The 14,940-nt window shown below is 35.2% G+C and overlaps 1 protein-coding gene across 1 annotated transcript; it reads left to right on the plus strand.

The window, feature by feature from the left end:
• Nucleotides 1-1,383: 1,383 nt before the first annotated feature.
• und (methionyl aminopeptidase und) lies at nt 1,384-14,638 on the plus strand. The gene is made up of 5 exons (XM_089634941.1): nt 1,384-1,590; nt 1,953-2,177; nt 3,717-3,877; nt 4,016-4,190; nt 13,702-14,638. Exons 1-5 carry the CDS (start codon nt 1,434-1,436, stop codon nt 14,427-14,429), a joined length of 1,446 nt encoding a protein of 481 aa, XP_089491067.1. The 5' UTR covers nt 1,384-1,433; the 3' UTR covers nt 14,430-14,638.
• Nucleotides 14,639-14,940: the final 302 nt, after the last annotated feature.

Raw genomic sequence — 14,940 nt, forward strand, 5'->3', positions numbered from 1 at the left:
CGACTGCTGTGAAAATATTTAATAAAACACTACTCATTTAAAATAGATCAAAAATCTCTCGTCATAGTTTTATTTGCATTTAAACATACACTCTAAATTTTTTTCATTCCTTTAACATATTAAATAACAGAACAAAACGTGTTTTTAATAAGTTTCGGAGCTTACTTTGCGATTTTTTTCTATCGAGGGAATTTCATATAGTTAACGTTTCGGCAAAACCAATGTATAGATATAATCTTCAAAAATAACATTTATTTTTTTTGGAACTTCAAGACTTAAGGAGTTAACTTAAAAACTACTTATAAAACGGTAGAAATTGAAAATCTGAACGTTTCATAAATCTTCCCCTTACCAAACGGCTTCATTTTTTTTTCTTGAATTGCTCTGTCCTCGGCTTTTTCGGATCATCATTAAAACTTATCCAACAAATAACTACTAATACAACTTTTGGGCAAAAAAGCTTCTTATATCATAAACTATACAATAAAATACCACTCTCTCTCAAAAACCTCAACATTTTAACATTTAAATCTCAAATTAAAAGATGAATACTTAATATAGGGAGATCTGAAATAGAATATATACTAATATCAAACACAGACTAAAACAGAATCAACTGAACTATACCAAAAAACACTATCTTACTTATTTTAAAATTATTTTTAAAAAAAAATTATCCTACATGATATATGTTCATAATTAAATTCATATGTAACTTTGTTGTAATATTAATTTTCTTATAATTAAATTATACATAATATGTACATGAAATCCTCAGCACGGGAGATCCCAGTGAGGATATCATTATATCTATTTGTTACAAAAAAAAGATAATAAAACACTTAAACACTTATCTGATAGTATTATTACGCCAACGTCTGGACGGTTTCGGCCCTCTGATTGGTCGAATTCAAATCATATGTTTCGGGTAAATTCCGCGTAGCGTTCGCACAAAATTTCGCGCATTCTTTTACCGGCCGCTGGAGTAGTTTCCCTATTGGCCTACAGAACGCACCTCTGGCGGCATAATAGCTCAAAATTTCATTTGAAATAATCCATAATAAATACGTACAATTTCATCTATTCAAACTACCGTTTTAATACGCATTTAAAATGAAAACAAACATTTGATTCAACTTAATGACAATAAACAACAACTCTTTGCATTTATGATTTTAAAAAATTTTGATATTTAATATTATTTACGTAAATAATAATTTCACACCATTTTTACAGAACACCGGGTTTTTAACTGCTAGTTATTATTATTATCATAAATAAACCACTCAAGGGGTCATGATGTGTGGCGCTTTTTACAAGCCTGAAGTCATAGAAATAGAAATGCATGTTTTATTAAGTTGCCTTCGTGTACCTGCGGGTGATTTCCTCGTATCCGTATCCATTCGCATTTTATTGAACATAACCTAGTAAACATGGCTGCTGTCGAGGCCGAAATAGGAAAGTCAAAACAAAAAGAAGACGAAGTAGAAAAGTGTCTCGACGACGACATGGACGATGATGTCGGAACTCAAGATCCAGAGAAAAAGAAAAAAAAACGTAAAAAGAAGAAGAAGGCAGCCGGCGAAGTCGGTAAATATTTTTTGTCAGATACGCCTTTAGTTTTTTTCAAGCTTATTTTTTACAAATAATGCTGGTAATATTTTTTCGAAAATATTAAATTTGCAGTTTAGCATTAGTCAAAATTTATCAAGAATTTGCTTACAACCAAACATTTGGATCTTTGTGCAAATATGGTCACGGAATGCTGACTACATTAATAGATTTTGTGGTTTTGATAAACAACTAGCTTCACGACTACTTACTCTTAGTTGCATGGGACATCCGTCGACAATTCAATAAATGCACAGTAAAGCTCCCTGTATTTTTCTCCAAAGTTTGTTTTTATCTTTATTGTTTTCTTGAAATGTAATGTTTGAGTATGAATTATTCAGAAGCAACAGTAGATGTAGCAGCAGCCGAAACGGAATTAGTAAAGCAGTTGGAAAGTGCAAATGTTGAGGATGATGCTGATGTTGATGGGGACGAGGCGCTGGAGACCACTGCAGCAGGCGAGGGGAAGAAAAAGAAGAAGAGACCAAAGAAGCCAAAGGCGGCCGCTCCAGTTGTTGACCCCGCAGGTCCTCCCAGTGTGCCCATTGCCCAACAGTTCCCCAAAGGTAACTTTGACTTGGTGATGGACATTCCATTTTAAATCTGCAACCTGTTTATCGACAAGTGCAAAGAAGACCTACCTACAATATGGGAAGTGATGACTATTCAACGAAGAAGGGGGTGTGGAAGGAATTGCTGGAAATGTTTTCTGACACCGGAGACTCTAAAAAGATTTTCTGTAGACTGATGCGTGAAATTCTGGTTTCTAAAAATAACAGAAACATTAATCTTTAATTGACTGTTATTCTATGAAAGTTAGGTTTTTTATAACACAAATGTTTTATGTATGTGTAGGTAAATATAAATCATAGAAATCAACATTTATATTGCGCTAACAATTAATTCAAAATCTCATTTTTGTTGCTATTCTCTGGGAATTATTATAATTTTTTTATTGCATTAACGAGATTAAATGTGAGATGACAGTTTTCTTGCATATTCCTAATTAAAAGGAATGTGTTTTCAAAATTTCGCATTCTCAAGTTTTCGACATTTAATGTAATATAATTTATTTTTTTCATTATAATTTAATTTTTTATTATTATGGTATTTGTTCTTACGTCTTAAAAAAGAAGATATATATAGCACATTTAAAATACCTTCGAAATATTCCAAAATTCACTGAGAAATTTCAAGTTTACACAACAGATAAACAATCCCCTTTGGCTGTGTAAACAATGAGTATATCTTTCCGTGAATTATTTTATGTCAGTTTCTATATCAGTAATGTTTTCACATACACGGTCTTTTAACAATTGAATAAAATTTTCACAACATTTTTTCGTAAGACTGTTGATGTTTTGAAACATTTTGAACAGATGAATATGGTTGGAAAATTAACAAAAGACAATCCCATTATGAGGTTACCATAGGTATTCAAATTGATAGGCCAGCCAATCAAGGAAAGGGGAACAAACCTAGGGCGCGGAGCAGAAGGGGCAACGTGATTACTAGACCTTTTTATAATGGTGCGCAAATTGCTGGCTGCATAAAACCATTTACCACAAATCCTAAATTGGGTAAACAAAAGTTCAGGCTTGTTTCCAAAATTTAATATTTTGTTACACTTTTACAGATGTGTATATAATTTACCCACCTCACTCATTTGTAGCGTTGCTACGCCAGGCAGTTTGGTTAAAAATGAACATTCAGATCCTGCGCAGAAAAGTCCCACAGTGGACTGTGTTGCAGACCGTTGCTTTACTTTAGCGAACATTACTTTTACCTGCGGAAGGTCTGGTCTACTCTTCGGCGGTCAACGATGTCGTAGTTTATTCAAAGCATTATCGAACTCTCCCGGTGCCAACAACATGGTCACGTGCTTTGTCTCCGGCTTGTCGAAATGATAGAGCAATTCTCAATTGGATGTCTGTTGGTGACATTAGTTTGTGGTGAGACTAGTAATATATTCATTAACCATCTTTTGTAAAATTTATATAACCTAATTTCTTATATGTATTAAATCCTAATTTGTAATTGTGTAAGAAATTAATAAAAAATTATTATTATTATTATTAGTTGGCACTTGGAACACTTGCTTACAGGTGTGTTCCCAATCGGGCAGATAATGGAGCACGGTCCCGCCACAGGCATGGATGATAGGACGGCGCGAGACAGGTACTCCAGTGAGGAAAAGAGAGCCGTGGACCGCCTGCACAACGACATCTACAATGAAGTCAGGCATGCTGCAGAAGCTCACAGACAGGTAACATTCATTGATTTTTTAATGACCGTTTGGCACGGGACAGGTACTCCAGTGAGGGGAAGATCCGTAGACCACCTGCCCAATGTCATATATATATAATTATGTACAACAATAACCATATGTATGTTTGTTTAACAGACGAGGCAGTACATAAAGAACTGGGTAAAGCCCGGTATGTCCATGATCTCCATCTGTGAGGAGTTGGAGAACACGGCCAGAAGGCTGATTGGAGAGAATGGACTGTCGGCCGGCCTGGCCTTCCCTACCGGCTGCTCCCGAAACCATTGCGCTGCACACTACACACCCAACGCTGGTACATAACATATCTGTTCAAGAATTCATTTTGCTATGAGCATACATACAGTCAAAAGTCCTTGTTTGTTGGCAGATTAAGATTGAGGTTTTTTGCATGGATAGAGATAGACGTAGGGATGGGAAAATTCCTGGGATTTTAATAGAAAATATCAAACCATCAACAAACAATATTTGTTTTTTATTGTTTTTTTTTTTAGGTTCAGAAATCGTGGAGATATCTCTTGAAACAAGTCATATTTACGAATGTATGTAATATAATATGTTTTAGCAATATCGTTGTATGATTGAGACATTCTAGACATAGGATCAAAATAACCAGTGTTATTGGTAAAAATTTCGGTCCAAAATATGTTAAGGTTTTTAGAGAATTTGGGCCTGGCGTTTAACTTGATTTGATGGACTATGTTACTATCTACTTATTATATAAGCAAAATAAATACAAAACAATACAAGAACAACACGTCAACTCACCAGAGATCAAATGGGAAAATAATTCACCGACTCCAGATATTTTCATATCAGAGGGTTCGACTCGGTAGAACTCCTATCAGGGCCTATGAATCCTACTGATCCCTCAGCATAAATATTTAAAAAATCTTTTGTTATCCTACATGTATTCAAAATGACCGACTTTTGCATCTTTATATATAAATTTTTTGATAGATCTAATACGCCTAAATTTTTAATGAGAGAGCTATGTATAATGCCAGTAGCCGAAATAACAAATGGTAATATTTTTAAATGACTATTTATTTAATTATTTTTATATTTTAATTTTTATTATTATTAATAATAATACACTAAACTAGGCAAGTGCCCGTATTATGGTGGTAACATAAATAAGAATATAATACAATGTTGTACTTATATTGTAATACAAATGGTAATACAGAAACAAAAATTATAAATTTCACTTAAGGCGATGCCATACGTAGTAATGCAAAATCATGTCTTTTTGGTTTGAAAATTTGGCCGCCTAGAAATGTTTCAGATGCTTTAATTAAATACTGCGAGTAGAATACATCTTGGCCTTTGAAATAATCGAGTATTTTTTAGATAAGTCTTTTTATAAGCCCAGAAAAAAATAATGTAAAGGCCAATGAAAACTGCTTTAAAGTTCAAAATCTCCTACTTACGAACCCATTTTCGGTTATGATTTTATTGTATAATGTGGAAAATTATGCTATTATAAAATGATTGAAAAAAAATTAAATATTTATGCCTGAACATCCACAAAATACAATAAAAGGCACTTTTTGGCCATGTTTTTTTCTTGCATAAATCAAAACAGGCGGTTGGTGTTAAGCGGGAATTTAAACCTTATCGCCATCTACGCAAGGGTTGTTATTGATAGCGACTCAATTTAAAATATTACACGACGTAGTGCATCGTCTTAAGGGTCTTTCTTCAGTTATACAATAATTTCATTCAGGAAGCTTTCCGATTTCGTTCTGCCACTTTCTATCAGCCATACGGTAATTTGCTTTTGAAGAGGGTGTGTTTCAACCTTACTGTTGCTGCTTGAACCCATTAAACACCTTAGGAGCCAGAAATACATGGAAACGTTGTCCAAACAATGTATTAATTTTTGGTACTACATATCATCCTTTGTTCTGATCTTAGTCTTGTTGTGTAACTGTGATCTACAAGACTATGAAGCTGGGGATTGTTCGTATAGTACATTATGAGTGCATGTATATAAATCTGTCTAACGTCTAATAATTTTGTTTCCTTAAATAAGGGTGTCGATGGATACATATAAGGTTTTTTTTATCCATCACTCTTATTACAGCTTTTGTGCCTTGGCTAACAGATTTAGTATAATTTTAGTGGAACCGCCCCAGCTAAGTATGCCATACTGATGGCACAAAGCATAGTATACAATTTTAATTGTTTTCTTATCAACAATATTGCGTATATCTTTCAAGAAGAAAATTAGTTTGCGTATTCATTTGACCGTATTTTCAATGTGCGCTCTCCAGATTAAAGAGTCAGTCCAGATTAAAGAATTAAAATACCCTGATATTTGGACATCTTGAAATGGCTGCACATCACCAAACGTAGTTAACCACTTGGGGTGATGTATGGCAGGGGTGTTAATTATACAATAAATGGTTCCTGGGGTGCGGTACTCGTACCCGCTTCTCAAATTGGTTGAACATGAAAATTACACAAACTATTCCATGAACCTTCTTTAAAAATAATATATAATTTCGGACGGCTTGATTCAGAGAATTTTAACAATTCATGAAATTTCAAAGTCCATTATCAAGTTCTGTGAAGATTCTATTCAAGTTCTGTTATTATTTCAGATTTGCGAAACAACGGGCTAATAATTATATAATAACAACTCGAAAACCAACTTTGAAATTTGATGAATAGTTCAAATTCTGTGAAACAACCCATTCTAAGACCATCCGCTCACGGGGCAACTGTGTATTTAAATGGCAGTCCTCACACGGCGCAACCAGTTTTCAACGGCGACGTAATCTGTCAATCGCAAATCCACAGATATGTCAGTTTTCAAGAAATTTGCGATTTGTCCGTACCTCAAAAGCTGTCCGATTACGTTATGCCTGAGCAGGAAAACATTAAATTTGTTCATGAGGTTGAAAAATTCCTTTGTATTTACTACTACAGGCTTTTTAGGGACACATTTTTTAACGCATTATGATAGTGACAGATGACAGCTGAAGTGTTCTTCATTCTATGGTTAAACAAGCTTAGATTTGTGAAATCGTAAACTTGTGTTGAGCCGTGAAAGAAGCTCGACAACCAGTTTGCAATCGGCAGTTACCAACCAGTCTAGTTTCGGTTGCCCCGTGAGTGGATGGACTAGAATTCTAGAGCTTAAAAGGCAATAAACAACTGAAAGTAATTTCATTACTACTGAATATTTTAAATTTTACCAAAAAAAAACTTATACCACAAAAACGACTCCAAATGTGAGTTTGTTTCCACTAGTTTCCTGCTTGAACCACAAATTTCTGAACACTGTCCCCACCGCGCTGCGCTGACCGCAATTTTCCCCGAAATATCAATCGTAGGCCAAATAATAATATCGGTACTAGCCATTCAAATCTAGTATGATTTTAAAATGGCAAGTTATTAAACTTTTTTTTTTTTTTTTTTACTTGTTTGTTGCTTAACTTAAATATGTCGGAATCGGGGTGTTGAATGTCAATGTATGGTAATTAGCGGTTATAATGCATGTCTAATATTAGAATTAATACGAGATCTTAAACTTAACATAAGTTTTTTTTATTTATTATGTGCATCTATATAAAAATGTTTACATATATTTTTTTGGCTTTGCCTGTTTCACTAGGAAATCCTGTGCCGAGACAGACTAGTTTACTAATATTTTTTAATATTAAAATAAAGTAAATTTTTCAATAAAGCAAAATATATTTGACAAATTTTCAGGTTGGTATGTAGTGGTAACAATAATGAGTAGAGGATTATATTTGGGTGAGGTGACTAATTATTGCACGACCTTTTTCGATGATCCATTTGTTAATATTATTCGATTATCTTGTTTTTTTTCAGGTAGGTTATTGTATATTTTAGACGCAATGTATTTTAAATTTCTTTGACCAAATGTTGTGTTTGTATGAGTTTTTGGTTTTGTGCCTCGTGTTTACAATATTTTGGGTATTTTATTTTATGTGTTTTATTTTTAAACAGATGAGTTAAGATAGTTTTTGTGTAAATTTGTTGAATATCTAATACATGGAATTTGTACAATATATCTGTAGTACTTGTTTCTAAGGGAACTTTAAGAATAACTTTCATAATTAATTTTTGTGCCTTCGATAATGAATCTATACCTGATAGTGTTGCACCTCCCCATGCAATTATTCCATACTCAATGATAGATTGACAAAGAGAGTAATAAACAATTTTCATAGATTTGGAGTCTAGTATGTTTCTAATGTTTTTGAAGAAATAAATATGTTTTCTAAGTTTATTCGTGATAAGTAGGCAATGTGTATTCCACTTACGATATTGATCAAATGTAAGACCAAGGTATTTGATACGGTCCGTTTGATCTGGGCAAGGACATTGACAGAATGTATTGTGAGTACAAGAACATTCATGTACTTTTATTTCAACATTTTGATTAGGTTGGCCAATGATATTCATACTAAAAGTAATGTATTTTGTTTTGGAAGTATTTAGTTCAAGAGAGTTAATATCTAGCCATTTTTTAACAGAGTTAATTGATTTGTCAGCCATTTTGTATGCATTTAACCAAGTGTCTGAATGAGTAGCACAGTATCGTCAGCAAAACTTAAAATTTTTACATCTATCATTAGGTTACAAAGATCGTTTATGTAGATAAGAAACAATGTAGGGCCTAAGATGCTTCCTTGGGGAACTCCGTAGGTTATAGGGAGGGGTTGGCTGAATTTGTTTTCCACTTTAACACTTTTGGTTCGATTAGTTAAGTAACTTTGAAGAAATACTAGGTCTTTCCATCTTATACCAATGCCATTTAGTTATAAGAATGTCAAGGGAGATAGTATCAAAAGCTTTTGAGAGGTCTAGAAAGATAGATATGCATTTTTTTCCCATATCTAAATTTGAAACAAGAAAGTCTGTAACAGCAATAATAGCATCGGCAGTGCTCTTATTTGACCGAAAACCAAATTGATTTTCGGAGAGTAGCTGCTTGCTTTCCAAAAATGATTTTAGTTGTTTGTTCATTATTTTTTCAACTACTTTCGAGAGTGAGTTAAGTATTGTTATGGGCCTGTAATTGTTAATGTCCACTTTTAGACCACTTTTGTATATGGGTATAACGATCCCTTGCTTTAATTGTTTAGGGAAAATTCCCTGTGTTATGCTGAGGTTAATTATGTAAGTGAGAGGTTCCAATAGTTCATGAACAAGTGTCTTGAGTAAGTTTACGGTGATGCCAGCCATACCAGCGGACTTTGTGTCTTTCAATGAGTTTATTGTATTCTTAATATCGTCATGTGTAACCGTTTGAAATTTAAATTGTTTAGAAAAGGGTATATGTGTTTTTGGATTGTTTTTTCCCCGGGTCCTTTGCATACAAGTAGTCTGTTGGCTTTGAACCACACAAATTGGTAGAGCATTTTTTTGGCCGTTTGCTTTGTTTTCCACAGTAGTTCTTTATAATAGGGTGTGAGCACTTCACTAATGTATATTGGAGAGTTTGAGTTTTGTGTTTTAGCTGCATTTTTTAGTGAAAGAATCGACTCCCTAGATTTTGGATTGTTAAATGAGATGTGGGGTGTTCCGCCTGCGGTCTTGAGTCCTGGTCACCAGGTGAATGTCCTGTTGTGGCAGAGATAGTCCCAGCGAGCAACCTCCCCTAAGTACAGCTTCCTTAGGATGTTCGCCCGGCTGCAGCCCCACACCCGCCATCTCCACACTGTCGGATAAATTATCCTGTTCCAGTTCTGCGAGTCTGGATTCAAGGCTCGAGATTTTTATGTTTTTCTTGTCATTCTCCTCACGTAAGAACTTTATTATTGAAGATCCTGCATTTGTTTGAAGCTTGAGACTAGGTCTTCATATTGGTTACCGATTAATTCACTACTTCTCTTTAATTCGCTTATTTCTTCTTCAAACATTTTCATTTCAGTTATTTTTCTGTAAAAATGTTTGGTGATTCGTTCAAATAAGACATCAGTATCTGTACCGGAATATGAAGAGGGTGAACTTTTGCATTTCGGACAGTTCCAAGATAATTTATTTTTAACTGCCATTCGTTTGAAATTTGAGTCCGAGATGTTGACGCAGTGATTGTAGAACGAGATGTTACAGTTGGCACAGGTGAGTGCATTGTCGTTTTTGGATAGCGTGATAAGACAGCCTTCACAGTTCATTTTGTTTACAGTGAAACTCTCTTAAGAAGTTTTCCAAGGGACCGGGGAAAAAAAACTTCTTAAGTGGGATTCAATTTTAGCCATTTAATAACTCGAGTCCGGGGCATACGTCATTCCTATGTCTACCTACGTTAAATTGTCGTGAAAACAAGCTCATATGATCCAAGCGGTCAAAAAAAATATATATATATTTACATCTTCTAGTTATCATGGTAATTAGTATTACATATGTATTTAGAAAAAGGTGGGAATGTGAAATAAATGAAAAATGGTAGAACATAGTTGATTATAAAAAGTTTATTTAGGTACATACCTACATATAAATTATTATTTTTTTCGAAGTATTTATCTATAGTAGATTGCTCAACTCTATTATTGAATTCTTTTGTTGTAAAATTTTGACTAAACATTACAAATCAAAACAAAACCATCCTATGGACAAAGTAAACACAATTTTAAAACTGTTAAAGTACATCCCTCGAAAAAGCCACTCGAATTCGGATAGTAAAAGTTGCAGCATTCCAAAAGGTTCATACTGTTGATCTTATTTTAAATTGGTGTAAAGGCAATGGATTATACATATTTACTTGTTAGTGATTACTCACTCTTAACTTGACAGTTGAAGACAGAGCTGTGGATATACGCCGTCTCTTTTTTACGCTTTCGTTTACTATATGAACTGAGGGAGAAAGAAAGACTTGTTGTGGTTAATTTTACCAAGCGGTTTGATAAAAGGACACCGCAAGTAATTTTGTTAACCGCAAACTAATGATAGCGGGTTCTTTGCCTCAGAACCGTTTGCGTACTGCAACCCTGCCATGGCACTGCACAGAAAAATCTCACAAAGTCTACGCGGCAAACTGCTTATTAGTTGGCGGACTTTAACTTTTTTCCACGCTTGCTGCTTGCTCCAATGGCATTTGAGATTTGAGAGACTATTGTTATGATGTATTTTCGCCAGGCACAGTCGACTATCGTATATTTTTAAAGATATTTTAATCCTTTTCTAGAAATTCCTTATGAAAATAATATGCGCAGCTCAATATTATGTACCTGTAGGTTCATTTATGGTCCTACCTAACTAGCAGACATCGAATAGCTACGATTTCGCACATAAATAAATGGCTTGATGCTTGAATCAGAAAGTTATATCATACAAGCTGTTTGACGCTGGAATTATGTATAATCTGTGAATGCATCCAAAAACTAGAAAAATCATTTGCGAAGTTTCGTTTCAATCTACATTTTAAATTTATGCATATGCATTTCCTAACCTTCAAACTTAATTTACGACAAATGTCAGATGAAACATGATGCACGGCAATTTTTGATGTTTGAATGAAAAAAACGTAATTATAATGCATATTTTACCATCTCCCCCGCCATATAATCATGTTGTTATGTATTTAAAGGTGAAATATTCCGTATTAACCGTGATCCGATAGATTATCAAAAGTTTTTCGTGTTTTACAAATTCGATGGAATAAAAATTTTATACAATAATATTACGAAACATCTCTATGTTCATTATCAAAGAGAAGATTATTGAAGGAGGAGTCAAATGTATGCAAATGTAGATCTAGCCCACGTTGTCATTAAGGTTGAGTTTAATATAATCTTTCATGTTATTTCGGCCTTAAAGACTCTTGCATATTTGTTACATAATTCCGCATTGTTTATTCGTTCCATTGCTATTTTACCTAGTTAGGGGATTAGGAGACAGGGTATTTGGTTTATTTATTGGTTACGGCAGGTTACGGCTTACGGCCCGGCGGCCGACAAAGGGTTTTATGGTCTCAGGTACTAGGTATGGGTTTCAGTCAACGTCTTTCAATTTATGACTTGGAAAAAGGTTCATTTTAGATATTTTGCGACACAATATTTCGTTTGTGTTGATTTTACCGCCGGATTTCTAAAACCTCTTAACCGGGAAGCAGTTTTAGCTCTAAAACTTCTTATGTGGGAAAAAATCGTGTTTTTTGTATGGAATTTTCAAGGGACCAAAAATCAAAACTTCTTAAGCGTGAAAACTTCTTAAGTGGGAACTTCTTAAGCGAGTTTTACTGTATATGTTTCACAGTGTTTATATGTAAGGAGTCACAACACTGTTTCACTATTTCAGGTTTATAAACTTATGATGTATTAAATCACAGAACTAGAGTATTAGTAGCTTATTGCACAGTGTTCTCTGACAATTTGTGTACTGCAATTGTGTTTTTTAGTCACTTTTGAAACTTAGAATGCAAAAATTATAACAGAGCAATTTCTCGAGGTTGTTTTCAGGATGACATAGTATTGTTGTATGTTATAATGTACGCGTTCATAGATGGCATTTATTTTATTAAATTACACTTTTGCAAGTCATGCTATAAAATATTAAGATGAATTATTTGTTTGCACCCGTACATATTAGAGGTGGGTAAAATAACGTGAAACAGTTTTTCACAACTGTTTAAGTTAAAATGTGTAACTTTGCCTGAAATAAACCGCCGTCCACGATTGACCACCTGTATACCGAACGATTCCGACCACCCATGATTGGCTGCCCGTGAACCGATGCAATGAAACGCTTTCTCGCTAAACTGTAACCCACCTGTCCGCGTTTGGTCGCCCGTAAACCCATGTAAATAAACGCTTTTTTAAGTTTTTTTTCGCAACCGTTCACCGATAATTTAAAACTTAAAATGCCATTGAAGCTTTCCCAACTTTTTTGGGTTTGTGAGTTACATTTTACCTTAATTTTCATGGGATTCGAGTTATAACTAACTAACTAGCCAACGCAGGGGTAGGCAGAGAGAACAGACCGCTAAACAACTTGGTCTTGGCACACACTCCTTGCCTCAGTCACATCCATACATCGTCTCATACATACTCTTCTGTTATTCTGACTCTTAACATGGTTCGACTCAAGTATCTCATTCACTTGATTCCATGTCTTCCTTGGGTGTACCCGACTTCTGCTACCATTCGCATTTGCATCATATATCCTCCTTACACTCCTTTCTTCGCTCATTCGCTCTACATGCCCAAACCATCTAAGCGTCCCTTTCTTAATCTTACTCATTACTCTTACATCAGCCTTGCACTCTTTGCGGATCTCCACATTTCTCACAAGGTCATACATGATTTTACCACACATGTGCCTCAGGGCTCTCATTTCTACAGCATTCAGTCTACTTTCATTCTTTCTCTGCCAGCTCCATGCCTCACTTCCATACATCAGGATAGGTATCAGCACTCATTGTGGACTGCTAGCTTTGCTACTTTGAAAAAAAATTGTTAGCGCCAACTGCGTTCAGTCCTCCATTAATTTTAAAATTTGATAGGAATCCTAATCAATTGACTGTCAAATAAATGACTATTTTTTTTAAATTTTATCAGTATTATGTACTATATTTAGCATTGTTAAAATAAACTTTCAATTTTCAAAGCCTGTAGCAGTTATTTCGATAACGTAATGAAGCAATAATAAATAAATTTTATATCAACCATGATACAATTTGTGTACCACCACCACCACCACCACCACCCTGGATCATCCTATCATCACCGCACAGCATTACATTACAATTAATTGCGCTGAACAATCTCGAGATCAAATTCAAGCATCACACTGATTATTTAAATTTAATTGTGTTATTTTTGCAGGAGATCCGACCGTATTGGAGTATGACGACGTAGTCAAGATAGATTTTGGCACGCACATCAACGGGCGCATCATCGACTGTGCCTTCACGCTGGCTTTCAACCCACGCTACGACAAGCTGCTACAGGCCGTGAAGGAGGCCACCGACACGGGTATCAAGGCTGCCGGCATCGATGTCAGGCTGTGTGACATCGGGGAGGCCATCCAGGAGGTGATGGAGTCTTACGAAGTGGAAATAGATGGCAAGACTTACCAGGTCAAAGCCATCAGGAATCTTAACGGACACTCCATCAGTCCCTACAGAATACACGCTGGGAAAACAGTCCCCATAGTGAAGGGAGGCGAGACAACTCGCATGGAAGAGAATGAATTCTATGCCATCGAGACATTTGGCTCCACAGGGAAGGGGTATGTGCACGATGACATGGATTGCAGCCATTACATGAAAGACTTTGACAAGCCGTATATTCCACTACGCTTGCAATCCTCCAAGAATCTGCTGCGCCTGATCAACTCCAATTTCGGCACGCTGGCGTTCTGCAAGCGCTGGCTGGACCGCGCCGGCGCCACCAAGTACCAAATGGCGCTCAAGGACCTGTGCGACAAGGAGATAGTCAACGCCTACCCTCCCCTCTGCGACGTCAAGGGCTGTTACACGGCGCAGTACGAACACACCATCATGCTCAGACCCACCTGCAAGGAGATTGTCTCCCGAGGAGATGATTATTAATAACATAGAGACGATTTCTCCTTGCTTTGGATCAAAAACAAACCTGTTGCTTTAACCTTCTACAGCCCTGGTATTTTATCCACGTGTCTGAAAGTTTCTATGAATTATTTAAATATGATTGTATGCCGATGATGTTGTTTTCACGTAATGTTTGTAAAAATGTACTTTTTCTATTGGAATACATATTTTAAATATTTTGTTATCGATAATAGATACAATTATTGTTCCATTTGTTTGGTTTTACTTTATACTAGCTTTTTGCCCGTTTCAGGCAACTAAATGGTAAACATGAATTTAAAACTTAATGAATTCAAATTTAAACTGATAAAATAAAAAAAGTATGATTCGGTGTTGAACGTGGTTGAGGCAAGGAATGTGTGCATATATTAAAATATGTATGTTTGAATGCGAATGAAGTAAGAAGTGTGTGCCAACACTTTGCCTTTTGCCCGAAATTTATTTATTTATTTATTAACGCCGATTATAGCAGCTTTTACAAAAGAATAACAAT

This window comes from Hesperophylax consimilis, chromosome 1 (assembly GCF_061612785.1).
Source record: "Hesperophylax consimilis isolate HC1 chromosome 1, BYU_Hcon_1.0, whole genome shotgun sequence".
Classification (NCBI taxonomy): Eukaryota; Metazoa; Arthropoda; class Insecta; order Trichoptera; family Limnephilidae; genus Hesperophylax; species Hesperophylax consimilis.